At 35.0% G+C, this 20,047-nt stretch overlaps 3 protein-coding genes, 1 long non-coding RNA gene and 1 other non-coding gene across 11 annotated transcripts in view; 2 read left to right on the top strand and 3 right to left on the bottom strand.

Annotated features, from left to right (window-relative positions):
- Positions 1 to 1,505, top strand: part of LOC128678090 (uncharacterized protein) — a 51,051-nt gene extending 49,546 nt beyond the window's left edge. For all 6 annotated transcript variants that reach the window (XM_053759403.1, XM_053759400.1, XM_053759402.1 and 3 more), the window contains one exon: positions 340 to 1,505. In XM_053759403.1, coding sequence (XP_053615378.1) covers positions 340 to 629 — 290 coding nt within the window. In that variant the 3' untranslated portion in view covers positions 630 to 1,505. The remainder of the gene's footprint in view (positions 1 to 339) is intronic.
- LOC128678091 (uncharacterized) lies at positions 1,501 to 4,710 on the bottom strand. The gene is made up of 2 exons (XM_053759405.1): positions 4,080 to 4,710; positions 1,501 to 3,354 (listed from the first exon to the last, which is right to left on the bottom strand). The coding sequence occupies exon 2, from the start codon at positions 3,341 to 3,343 to the stop codon at positions 1,850 to 1,852; it is 1,494 nt and encodes a 497-aa protein (XP_053615380.1). The 5' UTR covers positions 3,344 to 3,354; positions 4,080 to 4,710; the 3' UTR covers positions 1,501 to 1,849.
- A 4,471-nt stretch (positions 4,711 to 9,181) lies between these two features.
- Positions 9,182 to 20,047, top strand: part of cv-c (crossveinless c) — a 230,146-nt gene continuing 219,280 nt past the window's right edge. The window contains exons 1-2 of one of the 2 annotated variants that reach the window (XM_053759986.1): positions 9,182 to 9,335; positions 13,501 to 14,159. In XM_053759986.1, coding sequence (XP_053615961.1) covers positions 13,964 to 14,159 — 196 coding nt within the window. In that variant the 5' untranslated portion in view covers positions 9,182 to 9,335; positions 13,501 to 13,963. The remainder of the gene's footprint in view (positions 9,336 to 13,500; positions 14,160 to 20,047) is intronic. The other variant, XM_053759987.1, reaches the window with a different exon arrangement.
- TRNAK-CUU (transfer RNA lysine (anticodon CUU)) lies at positions 14,203 to 14,275 on the bottom strand. Its single transcript has one exon. It is a non-coding gene; the product is annotated as a tRNA-Lys (tRNA).
- Positions 15,572 to 19,575, bottom strand: LOC128678446 (uncharacterized). Its single transcript, XR_008405641.2, has 3 exons — positions 19,393 to 19,575; positions 18,687 to 19,074; positions 15,572 to 16,727 (listed from the first exon to the last, which is right to left on the bottom strand). It is a non-coding gene; the product is annotated as an uncharacterized LOC128678446 (long non-coding RNA).

The raw sequence follows: 20,047 nt of genomic DNA, 5'->3' as shown, positions 1-20,047 counted from the left end.
GACACGTACGTACACCGTGAACATGTAACTTCTGTGTGTAGGCTATTTCCGGTTATATTTTACCCGTGTACTAAATTTCATCAAAATCTATTCAGTAAAGATGACTGAGAGTGTACATATACATCTACCTACATTATCGCATTGTCTTTTGATTATCACATCATTATGTTTCGCATTAAAAATAATGAATACTGTGAACGATGTACTAGGTCACTAAACCAACAAATCGCACCAGATTTTACACATTTTTGATTTAACTCAATTTAACTTTGACCAAGAAACTTTTTATTTTAATAAATAACTCGAATTATTTTACATAGTCTATTAATGAAATTTCAGGTGTAACTTATGGGCATACTGGCCACGTGCGTTTCTTGACGGTGGTGGAGAACCCGGTGCCGCAGAAACAGCCGCAGAAGACGACACAGACGTCACTAAAGACAAAAGCATTAAGTCGACGATCGACCAACGCGGAGAAAATGCAGAAGCAGGCAGAAACAAGCCAGAATAGTAAAGAGACGCTTATTATATCTGGCGGTGATGGGTTCGAAGACTTCCGCAGTTCTACGATGACGGAGGACGCTGGCAGAGAAGACTCGACCAATCACTTGCTACTTTGGAGAGTGTGAGCTGCTGAACAAGAGAGAACAAGGGCTTCAGTCTTCGAGCCGAGAGCTCAGGAGAGAACGGGGAACCTCGTGCCGCGCGCGAAGGCGACCGTTCTCATTGTTTCGTTGTGAACGTTAGTATTATTCCAGCTTTCATTAAAAGATAAACGTTGTATGCTAATTAAAATTATAATAAACGTTTAAATAATGTGTTTGCGCTGATTTGCGCGATTGAGATTATTAACTATTAGTTAAGACATAAAATGTCGATCGATCTTAAAGGAATTATCGAAATTTTTGAGATTTATTTAACATCGTGCAGTATTATTGAATTTTTATAAATTGGGCCTGTTATGGTCAGAAACATACATATATCTGTAGACGTTTTATAATATTATGGAGCTGTGTTTTAGATCCGTTTACTGTACGTAGTCATATCAGAAGTATTTGTCAGTAACTATACAAGTAGTGTACCTGGTCCTAAAGAATATTTGTGTGCCTAAAGTGTATTTAGGTAGGTCTAAATTGTTCAAGAATCAGTAGTCACGAACAGACCATTGCATCAGAATCATCGTCCGATATCATTTATTTATTTACAATTTTATCCATATCAAAAGAGATATTATTACCTATTTTGTATATTCGCTTATAGTATTATCAACAATTATAATAAAAAAAGCCTGACTTTGTGATTTATCTGAAACATAATCCATTGCGAAGAAAATGATAAACATTATGAACATTTGCCAAGATAATAATTACAGGTTTGTGATTGCTCAAAATCTTCAATACCCGCTCCCGCAAATAATGTAATGTAAGACAAATTTTTAATATTACGTATATGTTCGGATGGTGTATTCTATATTTATAATACAGAATAAAACAAAGTCACACTAACATCTTTGTGTTATCATTTTCTTGTTTAGAAAGTAAGTCGTATTTCCCCCAGTTACTTTTCCATTGCCTCGTCAGCATTAAGTAAGGTATATTATATAGTATCTACATGACGACATATAATAATTATTTTTTGAGATTTAGGTAACCAAAAATACTAATTCCACTAGCGCCCCGAGGTACAGATATAAAGGGAAATAGGGCAATAAAAATGGACAATAGTTACTGGCTTTATTAATCAGGTCAGCTCAGGTCACATCAATATAAATATATTACCTACAACAATTCGCTTATCCTAATAATATCGCTAGTCATTGGTGGTAAACTTATAATATTATGTGATGTGTTTAGTTACACTTGGATGCCACGTCATTAATAAAGTCATCTAAATTATCTTCTTCAGACTTCTTCCCTCGGCTCACAAAATACGGATCCATCTGTAACTGCGCTGCTAATTTCTTTAAAATTGTTCGTCTATCTCGTTCCGAATCGTTAACGTCTCTTTTAGTCTTGTTTTCATCATTCTTCATCATTATCAACTCCATAGTAGAACAAATCAGTTCTTTCGCTTTTACGAATTCCTCGCGAGAAGCTGTCGAATTATTTTTTGTTAAATCAGTATCTTTTTTACCTCTAGCTATATAATAAGGGTCGTTTCGCACAGATTTCACTATTTCCTCTATCGCTCCTCGCCTATCTCTCGCCGCTTTGGAAAGATCAAGAAAATATTTTTTGCCTCTAGAAATATAATATGGATCATCTTCAACTGAAGAGCGGCTGCTTCTGTCAACTAAAATATAATGCGGTTCCTCTGCATACAGACGACTGTCATGAACAGTGCCGGGTTCTTTATTAGAATTAGAATGAGTATTCTGTAAATAATAATTAGGAAAGTTTTTCTGTCTCGCTCGAATTGGGTCGCTGAATAGATCTTTTAATTTGCTCTCTCTGGCTCGGTTTGCCCAGAAAGACAATTGAATTCCACTTCGCCTCAGCCGCGAAAGGTGTTCGATGTTACTTTGAACGTCATTGATGGCATCTAGTATAGACTCTTTCAAATCTTGTTTTCTTCGGCCCCTGTTGCCCCAAAATGGTTCCACTTCATCTCGTCTTCCTCTATTACCCCAAAAAGGCTCAGAGTCCTGCTTGCGTTTTCCACGGTTTCCCCAAAACGGTTCGTCTTCTCGTCTTCCTCTATTACCCCAGAATGGTTCATCGTTTCTCCTGCCTCTATTCCCCCAAAAAGGTTCTTCTTCACGGCGACCTCTATTTCCCCAAAAGGGACTATCATCTTGCCGTCTTCCCCTCGTACCCCAGAAAGGATCGTCTTGACTGTCTTGTCTTCTGCCTCTGTTTCCCCAAAACGGTTCGTTAGTTTCTTCCGAACTACGTCGTCCACGAGTACCCCAAAATGGGAGTTCATCTCGTCTATTTTTAATATAATTTTCATGTTCTATTGAAGTTTCAGCCGCATAACAATTTTTACATTTATTTACAACTCGGCCATAATGCTGTGATGCGTATTCATCAGATTCCTCCGAGGAGCTATCGCGCCTGCCTCGAATTCCCCAGAAAGGTATATCTCTTTCTATCACTCTGCTGTCATCACCGTCGTGTCTGACGTTATTATTAAGATGTTCAGTTTTAATATGAACTGGTTCGTCGCCATCGTACAGAGAGCGTTTCATCCGCTCAACCTTGGCAATTAGTGCGGTGTTGTGTTTGGCGTGAGTGCGCCCGCTATTTGATGGATTTGTTTTATTCGCGCTTTTGCCAAAAGCAATATTAGTTGATATTATGAGAAGAAATAGAAGGGTAAAAATGTGCATATTCCTACACATCTTGATGCTATCTGAAAAATGACGACGAATTATGACAATGTTTATCCTTAATAGTAATTTAAAATTTAATTAAAACGAAACATGCCTAGATACTTCTTAAAATATGACACTTCAATGTAAATGTATTAATCCACAACTACTGTACTGTTAAAAATTTTACTTCCACATATATCTTAAAAATAGCTAAAGATTTTTTCTATAAAAATAGTATATTTTATTTTTTAAAGTAAATTTGAACAAAATTATTTATTTATTTATTTAGCTAAATACAACGGTACACAATATGTATCCTTTTAAAGTATTTAGTAAGAAAAAAAAGGGAATTACAAAAATTTCTTAGAGAAACACAATATGATCATCCTAAACACGTTGACTCACATTCGTCAATCTCACAAAACTGCAAACAATTCCTGACAAGCGTCTTCCATCCATCCACGAACACATCACACACTCAGGTTCCTGCTTCAGGAATGCGTTATTTTTGATTTCATGATTTAAACTAAAAATGGTGACTAAAATGTACGGTGTAGGTACTTATGTATGTATTATCCTTGAGTCTGGGGTTGCACCACGCGATTGGCAAAAGTTCAGATGTAATAAGACCACGTTACAACAAATATAACATTACATATAAAAAATCTCCGATCCTTTTAATCAAAATTTAAATTTTTCTATTATAAGTTTGAGCCGTGAAATTTTAAAGTATCGTTTCTTGAATGGTTATAATAATACTTACATAATTAGCATGAGGAATAGATCTACCATATTTTACTGTTAAAGTATGTCACACACAACCTTCCCCAACTCTTGGCTTCGTGTGGGGAGGAGGACTTGTTGCTTGCCCTTATATACCGCGGGGTCCCCAGGGCTGCCGCTCAGGATTCTGTTTTTCTGTTTGTTCCAACTCGAGTGGGATGTGACGTTATTGAATTAAACCCGCGGCTGCTTATTGCTTTGGACTTTAGTTGCTGTTTGTGATAAGGGGAAGAACTGTTGGAATTACTGTATAATTAATTCCATTCTTAATATTAACTCTAAATTATTGAAAGCTTATAATAGCTTATCATCCGAAGCCCGCTGGTAACTAGCTGCGCTAAGTAAGCGCTGTAGTACGTATCCGCCGCCGTTCCGCAACTTTTTGCTCAAGATGAAATTCAAAGCGTTTTGTTCAACTTCTTATTCGTCTGCATCCTTGATTGTTGAAGATGTCGACATTACAATAAATCCAATGAATACGTAATTCATTGCTATGGCCAGTGCAGGATCAGAGGCTGACATTGACCCTCAAATACCGATATCAATAAGATCTATGAATAGAAAGTTATCTATATTTATCTTGTTATTTATTTCTGAAATTTTCACGTTTATGATTCAGTTGAAAGATTAGGTAGTATGGAAGTTTTATCAAATATAAAGATATATAGATGAATAATTGATTGTGTCATTCGTTACGTTTTATATCGTTGTAACGCAAGTCATAAATAAAAGTACCTACATACTTACGAAAAAGTGTGATAAAATTATTGTATAATTCGATTTTATTATTAGCATTTTACTCATTAATTAACGATCTAATATATCATTTTATATACACACGTTTACTAAAACTTTGCAAAACATTAAACTTCACACTGAAGCCTGATTGATTACATTATATTTTTGTTTTCGGTTTAATAAGTATAATATCTAATTTATTCATTTAATGGTTGATAAGATGCACACTACCTAACGCTATTTTATGGTATTAATACATTACTGTCATACATTATTTCTATGTGTGACAGTAATGTATTGCGACGTCGTGGATTTTGAGTTAAAAAGCATTTCTAATATACTTTAATGGGACCGTAAAAATTGTAAATCTCGTAATTATTACAAATGATCTCGTAATTATTATTATGATGAGTGATATTTAATTATCGTGTTTGATTATTTAAATACCTTCATAAATTTTTTTACCCAGTCGAATAGCCAATTTCTTTTAGTATACGGTGGCCACATTGAATTATAGAAAACTAAAAAACAAGATTTTTGCTAAGTAATAGAAGAAATTAATAAAAATTGGAGGAGGCGTTAGTGTGCTGGGAGTAATCGCCTTAACGCCATAGCAGAGAGTGACGGGTGGAGGAGAGTGACGGCTGGACGCTGCGCGACTTGTAGCTGTGATTGCACTGCTCGGGGGAACCTGGGGCAGAAGGCATCGTTACGTTTTTCTACAGAATTAGCTATCGGCCCGTTGAAGTGAAGATTGGTTGAATGACTATATTATTATGCACTTACATACGTTTCTATACTAATCCATCTGACTCACGAACTGCATTTTTTATGGTTGGATGTAGAAAAACATAATGGCTACGAAACTTACGATTGAGGACTAGTAGGTATAGAAAGTGCAGCCGCTTAACTATACAACAAATTATTCAAGCTTTGTAAATCTTTGCAGTTGAAGCGTAAATAGTCAAATAATTTTGCATTGTCGGATAGCATCGTGTGGTCATTTGGCCCTAACTTCGCCATCCCTTGACGCTGTAGTAACGAGATTGCGCATTACCCGCTCCGGTAAACAAACGTGACTGGTATATAACAGCCTGGCTCCCTCACGGTCCCACATTCTCTGCAAAATGTTTGAAGGGTCAGTAGTGTAATGGGGCATTTTTACGTACCAGTGTCTCGGGAAAAATACCTCTTTTTTAAACGATATGGCGGAATTTTGGTGATTTTTAAATAGAAGCATTTACTAGTAATAATTAGAAAACATCAATGGTAAAACCGGTATATGTTTTATCATTGTAATGTTTTTTCAAATAAAAGGACCCGGAGTGAAGTACCAGGATGTCCAGTAGATTTTGCGTGAGAGTAACAAACATACACACATACATCCTCACAAACTTTCGCATTAGCAAGATTGTTTTCAGTATTTCGTAATTTGGACAGATACGATAATTACACATTGTCATGTCATAATAAAATTCAAAAGTCAGAAATAAAAAATGTTAAATTATTCGAATTCTAAATTTTTTTATTAGTTTACTTTTATATTAGTAATAATAAAAATAATCTTTTGAAATTATATTGAAGTGTAAAAAGATCAAGTGTAATTTGTAAGATACCGCTCTATCTTTACGTAACCCACTCAAACAATCTGAAGTGTGTTTCATAACGTAAACATTCCCAGATCGTGATTCAATATTTTTCAGTTTCCAATCCTATTTATATCGGCGATGTAACCTATTTCCGAATATTTATGATATTACCGACGCGATATAATTGTAACAGATCACTCTTGGCCTGACTGCGCTGCGTTTGATGTAGAGGAAAGGAAAACATCATCTAAATACATGTCGTGTATGAATACTTCGGATCTGACAGAAGGCGGAGTCGGTCGACAGTGGGTAAAGGTGTAACGGGAGCTCCAACACTACAGAAATTAAATTTGTGAAACGGAGGGTACCAAGTACCATAATTTAAACATTACACTTCATTTAATTATATGTGGGTGTCCGTAATTACGTATGAGGATGTATGTGTGTATGTTTGTTATCTTTTACGCAAAATTTACTGGACATCCTGGTGCTTAGCTCCGGGTATAGGGCAAAAAGCCTAAGTCACTCTCCAATTTTCCAACAGTCTCCCAGCAACAAACCGAATTCGTTTTGACGCAAAGTAATTACGGACACCCCCACTTTCTCATTCTCAATATTAGTATAGATACAGAAGTGTGAATGCTTTAAATATAAATATTAATAGTTTTATTTAATCTCATCTATATCTATACATTTAATAAAACTGTAAGTTGGTTATTTTTGTACCTAAGAAATATTATGAGGGGACTTTATGGGACTAATACATAAGATAAATAATAAAATATTGATAAGTCTTCTTCTATTAAGTATTATATCAAGTTACTTATTTTTAAACGATTTCTGGAAACTGCAATGATTATTATAAAAGTTTTTAAAAGCATTTGCTTAACTATAACACCTATGATGTGTTTTGAAACTTTAAATAACAAATAAATACATCAACAATTCTAAAAATCCTACCTATAACAACGATCTTGGTTTACCTCTGAAACCACCTCTCATATGAACGAGTTCTCTGAGATTCCTATTTACTACTGATTGATGTTTATAAATAGGTCGAGCTATTGTAAGGGCTGCGAGAGAAACAAAGAGAGTAGGTCGCAAACCGTTTTCCACAGAAACTGACAATGACAGAAATGTCGGAGGTGGGAGAAGTGATACAAAAGACATGGGAGCATGTCTTTGTGTTTGTTTTGGGTTGTATATGAGTTATCTGATGTTGTGTTTTGGTACTGTACCCAAACGCAATTTCTGTATCTAAAGATACAGAAATTGTCTCTCTAGGGTTGATCTAATAAGGTGATGTGTGATTTATGATAAATGAAGATTGTTATTTTAGTTATATTCCAGTATGGCGAGAGAAAAACGAATGTTTTCACATTAGTCTCTTATTGAACGTTTCTCATAGTGTACAGTGATTGTCTATGAAAACTATTAGACTCAGATAAGTCAGATTGATATGGAAACTCAATGTGGCATGACAAGAGCATGATTTGGATCTGGGACCTTTCAATCACAATCAAGCGTCAGCGTGAAAATAAACAAAACAAAGTTAGGGTACCTGACTCCCCGACAAAGCCTCTAATCAAACAATACGGAGCATATTACTACATGCCCCAAAACTCCCTACAAAATCGAATCAATTTCACAGTAAACTCTGTCCCGTAATCCACAAAGCCTAATTGCATCTCCTCGACCATTGTAGTCGGCAGTCTCAGTCCTAGCAACTCTAATTAGGAAACTAGATTGTATTGAACGTATGAAGTTAATCCGTACCTTTTAATTAGCAAAGTTTGGTACAGTTTATTTAATCTCTAGAGCAATTTTTAAATGGTTTGTTCAGACTGAATATTTAATTGTCTTTTTGGCTTCCTGCAATTACAAATTTTGGGTTTTACGCTTATTCTTATTATTGCGTGAATTTATTATACTATGGTATTGAAAATGTATAGTTAGTCTTAGGGATTTTTACAACAGGAATTCAGGTATAGGTACATATAGTAAGATTAATTAATTTGTAAAAAAGTACATATTGATAAAATCCGTAAGTATTGAACTACTGTTTACTTTGCACTTTTGTAAGAGATACGTATGTGTTACCTATTTCCGACAAACTGCTGACTGAACCATAAATGAGATTATTTACAACATACGAAGCAAAAAATTTGGGCACACAGCGCTATTACGATAAGGAAGGTAGAATGACTATTTCTTCCCGATTTGCACGGTGTTGGCATCCTGAGGCCCGGCCCGATTGCCGTCCGTCGTCGGATAACGCAGAAGATTTTTCCAAACGGACGCCAATGGGGCCGGCCTTAGGATCGACCGTGCGAAGTAGGAGATGAAAATCTAGTAAAGAAAGTAATTGAATGGAGTTTCAACGTATGTCTACGCATGTCAATATCGTAATTACCATATTTGTCAATTGACGTGTTTGGAGAAAAGACTGCAGTGAAGTTTGTTGCGCCGCTTCTTCTTCACCTGCGCTTTGACATTTATTATTATTTTTACAGGACATTTTTACAGTTACCTCCACAATAATTGTAATTACATTATAATCCTCATTACTGAAGTCCGCATCGAGCATTAAAAAGTCATCATTGGGCGCACGGCACCGCATTCAGTACGATTTTTTTCAGACAATACAGCGCTAAAACTGGCGCCATCTCACTCTGGCTGTAGGGAAAATCTTATTTCTGTCTCTGTCTGGTGGTGACGCGGGAAAATTTCGCGCTATTGCAGGCAGAGCTGTGGGTTCGCGCGCGCGGGCGACACGTTCGCCGGGACACACGGATCCCGCAACTTTCTTCCTCTCGTAGAACGTAGTCTAGTTCTTTCTTGCATTTTAGATGTGTGTGATGATTTAGAGTTAAGTGTGTGAATACAAACATGTGAGACATCATAGTGAGGTAAATATAAAAGTTTTATGCCATATTTAGCTAATACTACGATTAAGTCATAAAATACTTTATACTAATAATGTATTTACTTAATGTTTCGTTATAAATATATTATTTTTTTTGTCTGTCTTAAAGGAACAAACTCAAAAACAAAACATATTCACTTTTTTATTCATAATGAAGGTATTTTGTCACCGCAATTGAAGAGATACCCGCGACTTTCATTGTTGTATTTTATCCCAGAGATATCTCTGAACTAAATTTTGCGAGAGGATTGAGATGAACATACAGACAGACTGAATATTTAGGGTGTTACTGAACATTCGGGGCTGTGACGTTGCGGATCGCGGGGTTGGCGCAGAAATAGACCTGAAAATTATGAAGATTGGGCCGAGATTTTACAACCGGCTGTTTGCCTGTCGTCACCCTCTTTGGGATTGCTGTTATTGCTTATCAGCTGCCTATTAGCGGCAGCCCAGCGGATATTATTCTAAGGGTGGATACACACCATTTGTGGGTTTAGATCGAATTTGTTTCGATTGTATTTCGTATACCCTTGGTTACCAAATATATCACTTTCGTGGTTTTAGCTACGAGAGATCTAGACGCAAAATGTTTGATTCGGGTGGAGAACTATTGCGGGTAAATTGAAATTACAATTTTACTTTCAAAGTATAATAAAGTAACGAAGATGGATTGGCGATAAAACGATCTATCTAAACAAACATGCACACATCGCGGTATAAAATTATTGTGTAATTCCGAGAAAATCTTATAAATTTTCAGACCTGTGTGTGTGGAAGATATTTATACTACAATTATTAAAATGAAAAGATTTTCATAAAACGTGCTTATTTTAAAAAATAATATATTTATAACAATTTGGTGAGTGGTGATTAAGACACAGGCATTTCAAACTCGAAATGCAACGAGTATGTTGCTGAAACCCGTGTAGCCGATCTAATTGGAGAAAATCTAAGGGTGGGTTGTACCGTCAACTTTGATATTAACTTTAACATGCGCAGAAAAACGTAAAGTACGCCATTCTAAACTTCAGTTAAAATAAACGTCAAATTTAACGGTGCAACTCACCCTAAATATATTCTAATTTCACATAATACCTGCGAAAATATTTTTAGCGTATCTACGCATACTCACTATCCGAATTTCATCTAAATAGGTGTAAAGAAATAGGTGAAGGTAGTTTACATGTTTCCGTTCGCAGTATGAAGGCTTTTCATGATGGAATCATCTTCAAATATTTTTTTAACTAACGACAAAACAAAATAGATATGCAGGTGTTCGTTGAAATGTGTGGTCAAACATACAATAATTTCATAACTATGCACAAAGAAGAATATAGAGTACCTATATTACTACCGGTAATGATTATTCTGTAACTCCCGTCGTCCGTCCCCACGGACACGGGATTTCAAGGAGCTTGACATTCAGTAAGCTGTCGTAGCGCGTAGCATTCGTAGCGGCGTGGTGTTGCGTCGTAGCCGCGTAGCCGTTTCGTAGCGAATTTACATGAAATACAATATGCAATGTATAAAAAATATTTTCTTCCAACAAAATAAACGTAATGAAAATGATTGATGGTGGAATTTATTTTTGCATTAGAATACGCGTGGCGCAGTTGTTTGAACATTTCATTCAAATGTTTCATAAATTATTTCGTTTGAGAGTAAAAATTAAACAAACACATTTACAATCTAAGGCTAATAAATAGGCATTCACAGTAATTTCTCATTTCCTTGTAACTTGAACTTTGTGGAGAACTCAGTTCAAAGATTTCCGTTGAAGTGCCGTGTAAACAAACCATTAAAAGTTCCATCGAAGAGGGAAAGTCGGACGCAGAAAATCATTGAAAATTAAAAAAAATCCATCAGAGATCTATTCCACTAGACGACTGATTTTGTTGCTCATTTAGTTCAGCTTTAACGATCTTAGGGCTTAGTGCGGGTTTGCATTTTACTTCGTGAGTCGCAACGAACCAATCACATTGCGGTGTGATTGTCGTTGCGTCACAATGGCGCACTGTGATTGGTTCGCTGCATCTCACTTCGAATCGATTCTATGGTGAAAAGTGAAACGCAAACCAGCACTAAGCCCTCTGTAGGCAAGTACTCGTTGGTGGCGGAACTTTGTCACAATATAAAGTACATTTTTCAATGCTCTCGGTACCCTAACGATTTTATTTCAGCCCAATTTCAGATCGTAATATTATTAGCATAAAATATTGATTTAGCACCTAACAATTTAGAGTCGTCAGTGTATAAATCACATCAAATAATCTCCTAAAATATAACAAAAAGCCATTCACATTCAAACAATAAATTTGGACTCGGGGTACCAAAACACGCTTGCAGCGAAATTTGTTTATGTCTATCAAGGAAGGTATTGCACGTTTTTGTGTATCATCCTTTATCCGGTTCTCTATTAATTTAGATAAAAGTATATTCTCTATATGTAAAATCTCCGTGTCACGGAGTCCAGGTGGGCGGGTCCCGACGTGTATTAATATCTCCGCCGGGTCAATTAGCCGGATAATTGAATCTCGATCGTTATCCATGCTGAGACGTGGGATAATTTTCAAACACACCTGGGTATACACTTTACAATATTTGCCTTTACATGTTTGAGTGGTTGTTTCCCCAGCTATAAAGCGTCGGAACCTAGGATCCGAGTTACTAATTTTCCCGTCCATTTCGCACGGTGTCTGGCATCCTTCGTTGTCCGAACATTGGCCCACATTACCCTTGATGACATCAAGCCAGTACCAAGACTAGGTGGGTCTATACAATACATGACCGAACTATAAAGACAGAACGAGACAAAACACACTTAAGCTCGAAGTATACTTTATCTTTTTCATCAAGAATATATCTATTATGCACATATGTAAGTTATTTATATTTATAGATGTAATACTCCACTCATTGTCTCACTGAGTCAGCGTTATGCTATCTGGAGCGCCAGAAAAACATATGACTTCGACCAAAGTGGGACGCTCGGGAATCGAACCCAGTCATATGCCGTGTAAATCACTCGACAGCCAACCACAAAAGAAAAATTAAAGTCGCCGCGTTCTATAATATATAAATTCAAGTCCCTATTTTTATATGTAATTGCATTTTAAACATAACTATCTAATCCCACAAGAACGTGTGAGGGGGCCCTGGACCACGTTTCATCCCATAGATGTCATATGAGGCAGCTAAGTGACAACGATAGCATTTCCAAAGAAATCTGGCGTCAGGCAGGCGGCCGGTAAAATCATAGTCACAATTTAATATATTATATACCTACTCACAATTTAATTTATTATATATTCACAATTTAATGGTTCATTGTTTATCCTCGGGCGACACAGCTTTGTATGTAACTGGGAACACGCGAACTAACAACAATAACTACATACAATGAGAGAGGGAAATAAATGTATACATTTATTTCAGATATTAGTGGTCTTTATATATATATATATATATATATATATATATATATATATATATATATATATATATATATATATATAAAGCTATCGAAATTGCTATATATATATATATATATATATATATATATATAGCAATTTCGATTGCTATATAAATTGCTATATATATATATATATATATATATATAGCAATTTCGATTAGTGATCACTAATATGTATAAAACAAACTCGCCGTCTGATGTCAAAACAACGGAGCAGGTGGACAACATAATATATTTTTTCGGAATTGATCCAGTGGCTGTGCCTTTCTTTTTTTATTATAGTTTGCGTGACACGCCACTGATCTGTTTACCGCCAGAAATGAATTAAACTTCTCGCCGCGCTGTAAATCTTTGGTAATTGACAGCGTGCGATATTCCACCATTTTGTAATAAAATTCTTTTCATAAATCTACCTAGCGTTGATGATACCGCATTTTATAAATTTACATAAACACATATTTAATAAATTTACATTTAATAAGTTTATTACATTTAAGACAAATAAATATAAAATGAGATATCACTAGCCCACCTTAAATGTACTGAATATTTCATAAAATATTATATTTATCAAAAACTACAAACAAACACACACCTAAGTAGTTATTATTTCACATATCTAATACCTATGGCTCAACGGAGATCGTTTTTAATGAACGATATTCGTTTGTTTCAGGTTAATTAATTGGCCCGGAAAGTGGCTTCCAGTGTAGTGGCGACAGCGGCTGCGATGCTAGAACATGAACACTAGGTTCGATAATATAAGCCGCTACAGCAAGTGTTAAGTTAAAGTTTATTATGTAAATGTGCCAAAAGTGAAAATAAGTATATATATTTTAATAAGTATTTTGAATTTTAGCTGATAAGATATCGTTAATTTAAACATGATAGTGAGAAGCAAGCTGAAAACATTGAAAAAGTGGAAATTTAAATTCAACTGACGGTCCAACGTCCGAATTTAGTAGATTTTATATGACGTGGTAGGTAGTTCGAACAGAGAAAATACTATAATCGATCAGCTTTGGACTTACAGTATATCGAACAATAATAAAAAATACTTAATTTAGTACAAGTGGCGCCATCTGCGTATAGAAAGTGCGAGTAAATTTCCCTGACGTGTAACGTCATCTATTGACAAGATGGCGTCACCATCCGGCTCCCCGAATCCGAAGCCGCCGTCTCCGCCGCCCGGCCACACTCCTTCCAAAATGGAGAGGAGAATGTCTCACTTCAAGGAGTATAAGTTCTTCAGGTCATTCAGCGCGAAGGTGGAGAACTGGCCAATGAGAAAAGCAGAGCAGTTGTGGAGGAAAATGAGGGAGAGGAAAATTGCAGGTAAGTTATATTAGATGATAAAAAAAAATCATAAAAGTATACGCGCCCAACGTGGGGCTCGAACCCACGACCCTGAGATTAAGAGTCTCATGCTCTACCGACTGAGCTAGCCGGGCTATAGATGGGGTAATGAAATTATGTATTATAAGTCATAGGTAGCTTTTGGGTTTATGTTACAATTTTTTTATAACATATTTGCTCGTAAAGTGTCATTTATTCACCAATTTCAATATCGTATAGTGTCTCATTACCACACTTGTGCGTTATTGTAATGTAAAACGTAGGTACAAGATTTTTTTTTAAATAAAGTATAACGCACGATTTATTAAGATGTTTCGTCTAAAAACGAACGATACTTTTTAAAATTTTAGCAAAGAATTATTATGTCAGAAAAGTGGTCAACATTTTATGAGTAATATTATCTTTAGGAGATAAAAATGTTTAATTGATATAATAATTATTTGTTTTGCGAGTTTTATTTAATTTCTAAAATATAAAACGTCGTATGGACATACGTGCGCTTTAAAAATTACAGCCTCTGCTTTCTTGTAGCCCTCGACTACAATACGTCCGCGGCTCGGGCTAGCAACATCGCCTGGGCTGTAATTTTCAACTTACCGCACTTATATCATAATGTACTATTACAAAAATATCACATTATTGACATAAGCTATTATTGTTCTACAGTGTATATATGCCGAAAAATAATAAAAATAATGTCCGTGCAATAAACCGTTGAATTCTAATGTCGGGAGCCGATCCTGGCCAGCAGGTTATGCATTAAAAAAATCTGCTCTATCGGTTGAAGATAATTTATAAGTTCAAACTTAATTTTGAACGTTTCATACATAGGTACTTTTTATACATTGGAATTATTTTGTCTACATGCTCAGTCCATGATACTGAACAACTTTTCGTATGGAATAAAACCTGAAATTGTGAATAAAAAATTAGTTGATATATAGCTGGTATTTGATTTTGTATGGAACAACTGGTTTTTTTTTACGCGATTTCGGAGTTGTTCCCTTACGAAAAGTATAGCGACCTTAGGAATACGTGTTCCATGTACGTACGTTTTTGGATAATGGAAAATTAGCATATTAAAATACTTCCTACAGGCACGTCACGTTCGTATTCCTAAGATCGCTATAATACTCCCCCTTTATAAAGAATAAAGAAATAAAAAATATTAACAACCAAACTAACGACACTATAAAGCAATAAATAATTACATATTAATTAGTATCATGGACATGGACTGGCAAGTGGACAAAATATTTTCAATGTATAAAAAATAACCCTGTATAGATATGAACATCGCAAGTTAAATAAAAGCTGTAAAAAATATATATATTATAAGTCTAACGTATTATTAAGAACGTATAACGCATACATTTCAATTTAATCGATAGAATCTTAGTTACTCTTATTTTTAGGAAGTACATTTAATTGTTAGTCCCGATCTAAAATACCATTGATACTCAATTAAAACAAAAACATCTTTGGATGCAGTAAGATGTAAAACTAAAGTCATACAAGTACCTAGGTCCCCGAGAGGGCAATTGTCTCGAGTTCGATTGTGTCGAAAACTGGGCCATTACTGACCGATTGACGAGCCCTATTGCTATGGCTATCCAGTGTGTTGACTTGCGGCTTATAATTGATGCAAATACTTTCCATAAATTGTTACAAACCGCACATGATTTGCTTGCATAAATATCATACTTCAGGTACTTTCTTACGAAACAACTTAATACTTTGTCAGCTAAGTAATATGAAAAAAAAACTAGGAAATATATCGATTTGATAGTTCGAGTCGATCTTTGCCTCTTCCTCAACCGATGAGTACCACTTCAGTTCAATACACTAGGTAGCTATCACATCAACCCCGTAAAAGATCGAATAGACAAAATTTATTGAAGTTGGATGAAACTCTTCCATTTACAGTGCAAGTCGAGATGGTCCATAAAGCAGTAATGTGGCCACACATTAAATGGTTCTATTTCGTCCCCAGCAGATAAAGTTGATTGTTATTGTTACGATCTCCACTTGACAGCTGGACAGTAAAAGAAATTGTTACGTCTAGATTTATAGGTTCACTAACTTTTGTATCTCTGGAACTAATATTGATTCTGTGATATTGTATCACAGAATCAATATTAGTTTCAGCAAATTCTTTCTTAGTTTAATTTGCCCTATCACGATTAAAAATGAAATTATTTTCTAGATATTGCTTTGATTCGCGTTACTCCTTTATTTGAAATTTGAAAGGACATTTTAAAGTAATTTTTTGACGTCAATAAGATATTTCTATGTAAAATTCGGTCATGTCAATCACCTATTAAATTTTGTGGTTGTAATGTTTTAAAATATTACTCTATATAACGGATCCTACTACCTGCAGTGTGGTAGCAAAAAATATTACTTCAAATTCGGTCCTGACTTGGTCCTTTGCGTTACACATCACAAGATCAACAAGCCGCCTCCCAGAGATCGTAAAACCGCCATCAAATGGGCAAACATCGTTCCCACAATATTCGTAGTAAATTTTCCGCGAAGTCTATTCGTCTGTGGGAAAAGAGGAAGTTTTGGTTATTACGTGGTAAATAATACTTGGGGGTTATAGGTACCTGAAATGTTATAAACTGTTGTATTAACTACTCATTTTATTTTAATAAGCACTCCAGTAAATGACACCCAATTCAGTATTGTAGAATTAAATAGGTATAACCTCCGCTGTCAATTCACTTCATTGATCAATTATATTGTAGCTTCGATTTTTTTCGATAATGTTCATACTATCCTTACTAATATTATGAATAGATTTGTATATTTGTTTGTAATAATACTCACACTACTTGGCCGATTAAATTTGCCACAGATCTAGAAGAAACCTTCAGGAGTAACATAGGCTACTTTTTAAATTATCGTTTTACCCAAGCGAAGCCGGAACCGGATATTATTATGTAGGAGCATTTCATAAAGTAGTTATGTCGTATAAGGTAACTAAAATTCTTTTCTTTTCTTGTGTCTGTGCTGTGAAAATATTACTACATTATCTAGCAAATTTTCTCCATGCACCTCGAATACCACATTTCAAAAGCTAGAAATTCGATTTGTCATAAGAAAATTTAAATGTCTAACACTATTTCACTATACAAATAATTGTTTTACCTATTATTTAATTTTTTGTGTGGCCTGTGGGACTACGGAACCCTAAAACTATTACTAAACTATACTATTTTCGACTTTAATTCTTAATTTTTTTGTATTTTAAGTATTTATAATAATACAATTTTAAGTAGGTATCTAGCTCCATATCCTTAATTACCGCCTTTGTAAGGTTTTAACATGTCAAAATAATCGAAGTACCTACCTACTAATTTGGTTGAAAGGAAAAATATCGTGTTTAATTACTGTTCTAAGTCTTCTTTTTTACACGCTCGTCGATACCGGGTCGGGTCAAATAAACAAAATTAAAAATAAATATTCATTTATTTTCCACTGATGAGATTACTTCTCATGTTTGCTTTCGAAAGGAAGTTTAAGCTGTTCCTTAACAAGGGTCTAAAGCGAGTGTATTGTCAATACTAATATATGAGTAGAGGTTTGGGTAGAAATCCTTCAGATGTTTGTACTTACTTTTATTTTTAGCCATTTCCTAAAAATAAATCAAACTAAATGTAGGTAACATTAGAGTGAATCGTTGATTACCTATTATTCACACAAATGACAATTGTTTAGAAAATGATTTAGTTTTCTTTTCAAGTGTATGTTTATTGGGAAATTAAATAATACAACTAAGAATAGAGTTCACAAATTCACTCATTTGGGTACACGAAAGCGCCTACGAAATAAAAAGCGCAACTACGCGTAATAATACTTTGCCATGTATTTATTGTACGTGGTTATTGAAAAATGTAACTAGGAGAATTACTTGACAACGAAGAAGAAGATGAACATTATGGAATTTTCTATACTTGAAACGACTTCCAAAACATTTATTTCTATTTTATTGTGTAAGCTTTTCAGTACAATCAGGGTTAAAATATCTAAAACTGGTACATTATCTAAAACGAATACGTTGGTATACTTATTTATCTATCTCCCTAAGTATGTACATTGTAAGCACCTAGCATTCATAAGTATTTCTCTCGCTATCAGTTAAGTCCTAGTAAGAAACCCTTGGACCTTGCAAGGCGATTGGAATATAAAGGGCGCGCTCTGGGTGGCACGGCCGCCAATCATTATTGATTGTTGTTAGATATACTTGTAATGTGCTTGTTTACACATCGTAGTAGCTACTACCATGAAGCTACCCGCCGGTGGCGAAGAGAATCCACTTGAAATAATACTTAAAAAAACAGACACAGGATCCATGTAGGTATTCGTAGTCTTATTTTACCTTATATCACATAACTACTTGAGAGCAATTGATAAAAACATTGTTTATCGGTCCTATCGCAACACACACCACAGTAAAACACTAGTTATAATATTGACTATAAACTAAAATAAATTCCTTACCATGCTAAATTGAGCATTAAGGATTCCAATATACCTTAACACCCTCCGGCCTTCAGTGATTCCTGGATCGTTACTGAACCTATTTTCAGTTTCAATTTACATACATTAGTGTCTCTCTTTGTGTTTACTTCTGATAAGGGGTAAGGTGAACGACATGCGACACAAGATTTCCAAGATAAAAAGAGTTGTTTTACATGGTTATCATGAAATCTGGCATGAATTGAATAAGTTTGGATTTGTTCTCTCTGTCTGCGTCTCTAGATATTTATAGTTCTTTAACTTACTTCTGTGCTATCCTGTCGATATCATGTTTTGTTCTTAGTATTCTTTCGATGGCTGGACATAATAATTTATTTAATGCGGGTTGCACCGTCAAATTTTACGTTAACTGTAACGCAGAAAAACTGAAATTACACCATTTAGTCTAAATGTCAGTTAAAATCAAAGTCAAAGTTGACGCTGTAACTTACCCTTAAAATATCATGTGACTGTGATATACGATACAATACGTTGTACGTACCTATGCACTTTTAAAGCATCAATTTTTTTTCTCGTTTTTCCTTTATTTTGCTATCACTGGATCTTAATTTATGTAAATAAATTACTAACAAAAAAATTACACTGGATCTTAATTTATTTACATACATACATCGAAAAATAGAATCTTTTCTATTATCTTTCTCTTATTTATTCAATTATCGCTCACCCATTGCTCTCTCATTCTTCATTATCATCGCGCGTTCTCAGTTATTTTCACACGTTTTCACTAACCAATGAGTAACACAGTCAGTTTTACAATAACTAAGTACACACTACACTCTCCATACATAAATTTTCCAACACTTTACCGTTTCAGCCCCAACCTCATTTTCATCGAGCAAAGCTTTCAGTTCTACCATCTATCAACAAAAATAAACTTATCTTGAAAATTGAAGCGATTGGTCGCAAGTTGATAAGGATAACGCGGCCATGCCCCGCGATCATGACGGCTGGATGACTTGAGTCAGGTGAAGGAACTCGTAGAGTGACCATGCATTTTTTCCACGTACTAATTGTCCCAGGTCCACCCAAATGCGACTAATCTACAAATTGTCTTGGGCCAAAAATACATGTATGTATGTATGTACGTTTATTTACAATTTGATATTGGTATAACAGCAAATTTTAATAATGTATAAATATAATAAAATAGTATGACAATAATAAAATAGTATACCACTCATTGCGACTTTACGTGGCTTGGTCCAGGGTGAGCAACTCTTTAGGTCTTTTTATAGTAGCGCCCGAAGGAAAGACCCCAATATAGTTTATAAAGAATTTTTTTCATCTCTAATAATTTTGAATTACCAAAAATTGTTCGG

Source organism: Plodia interpunctella, chromosome 19 (assembly GCF_027563975.2).
Source record: "Plodia interpunctella isolate USDA-ARS_2022_Savannah chromosome 19, ilPloInte3.2, whole genome shotgun sequence".
In the NCBI taxonomy this organism is placed as follows: domain Eukaryota; kingdom Metazoa; phylum Arthropoda; class Insecta; order Lepidoptera; family Pyralidae; genus Plodia; species Plodia interpunctella.
This window is presented reverse-complemented; position numbering and strand designations above follow the sequence as displayed.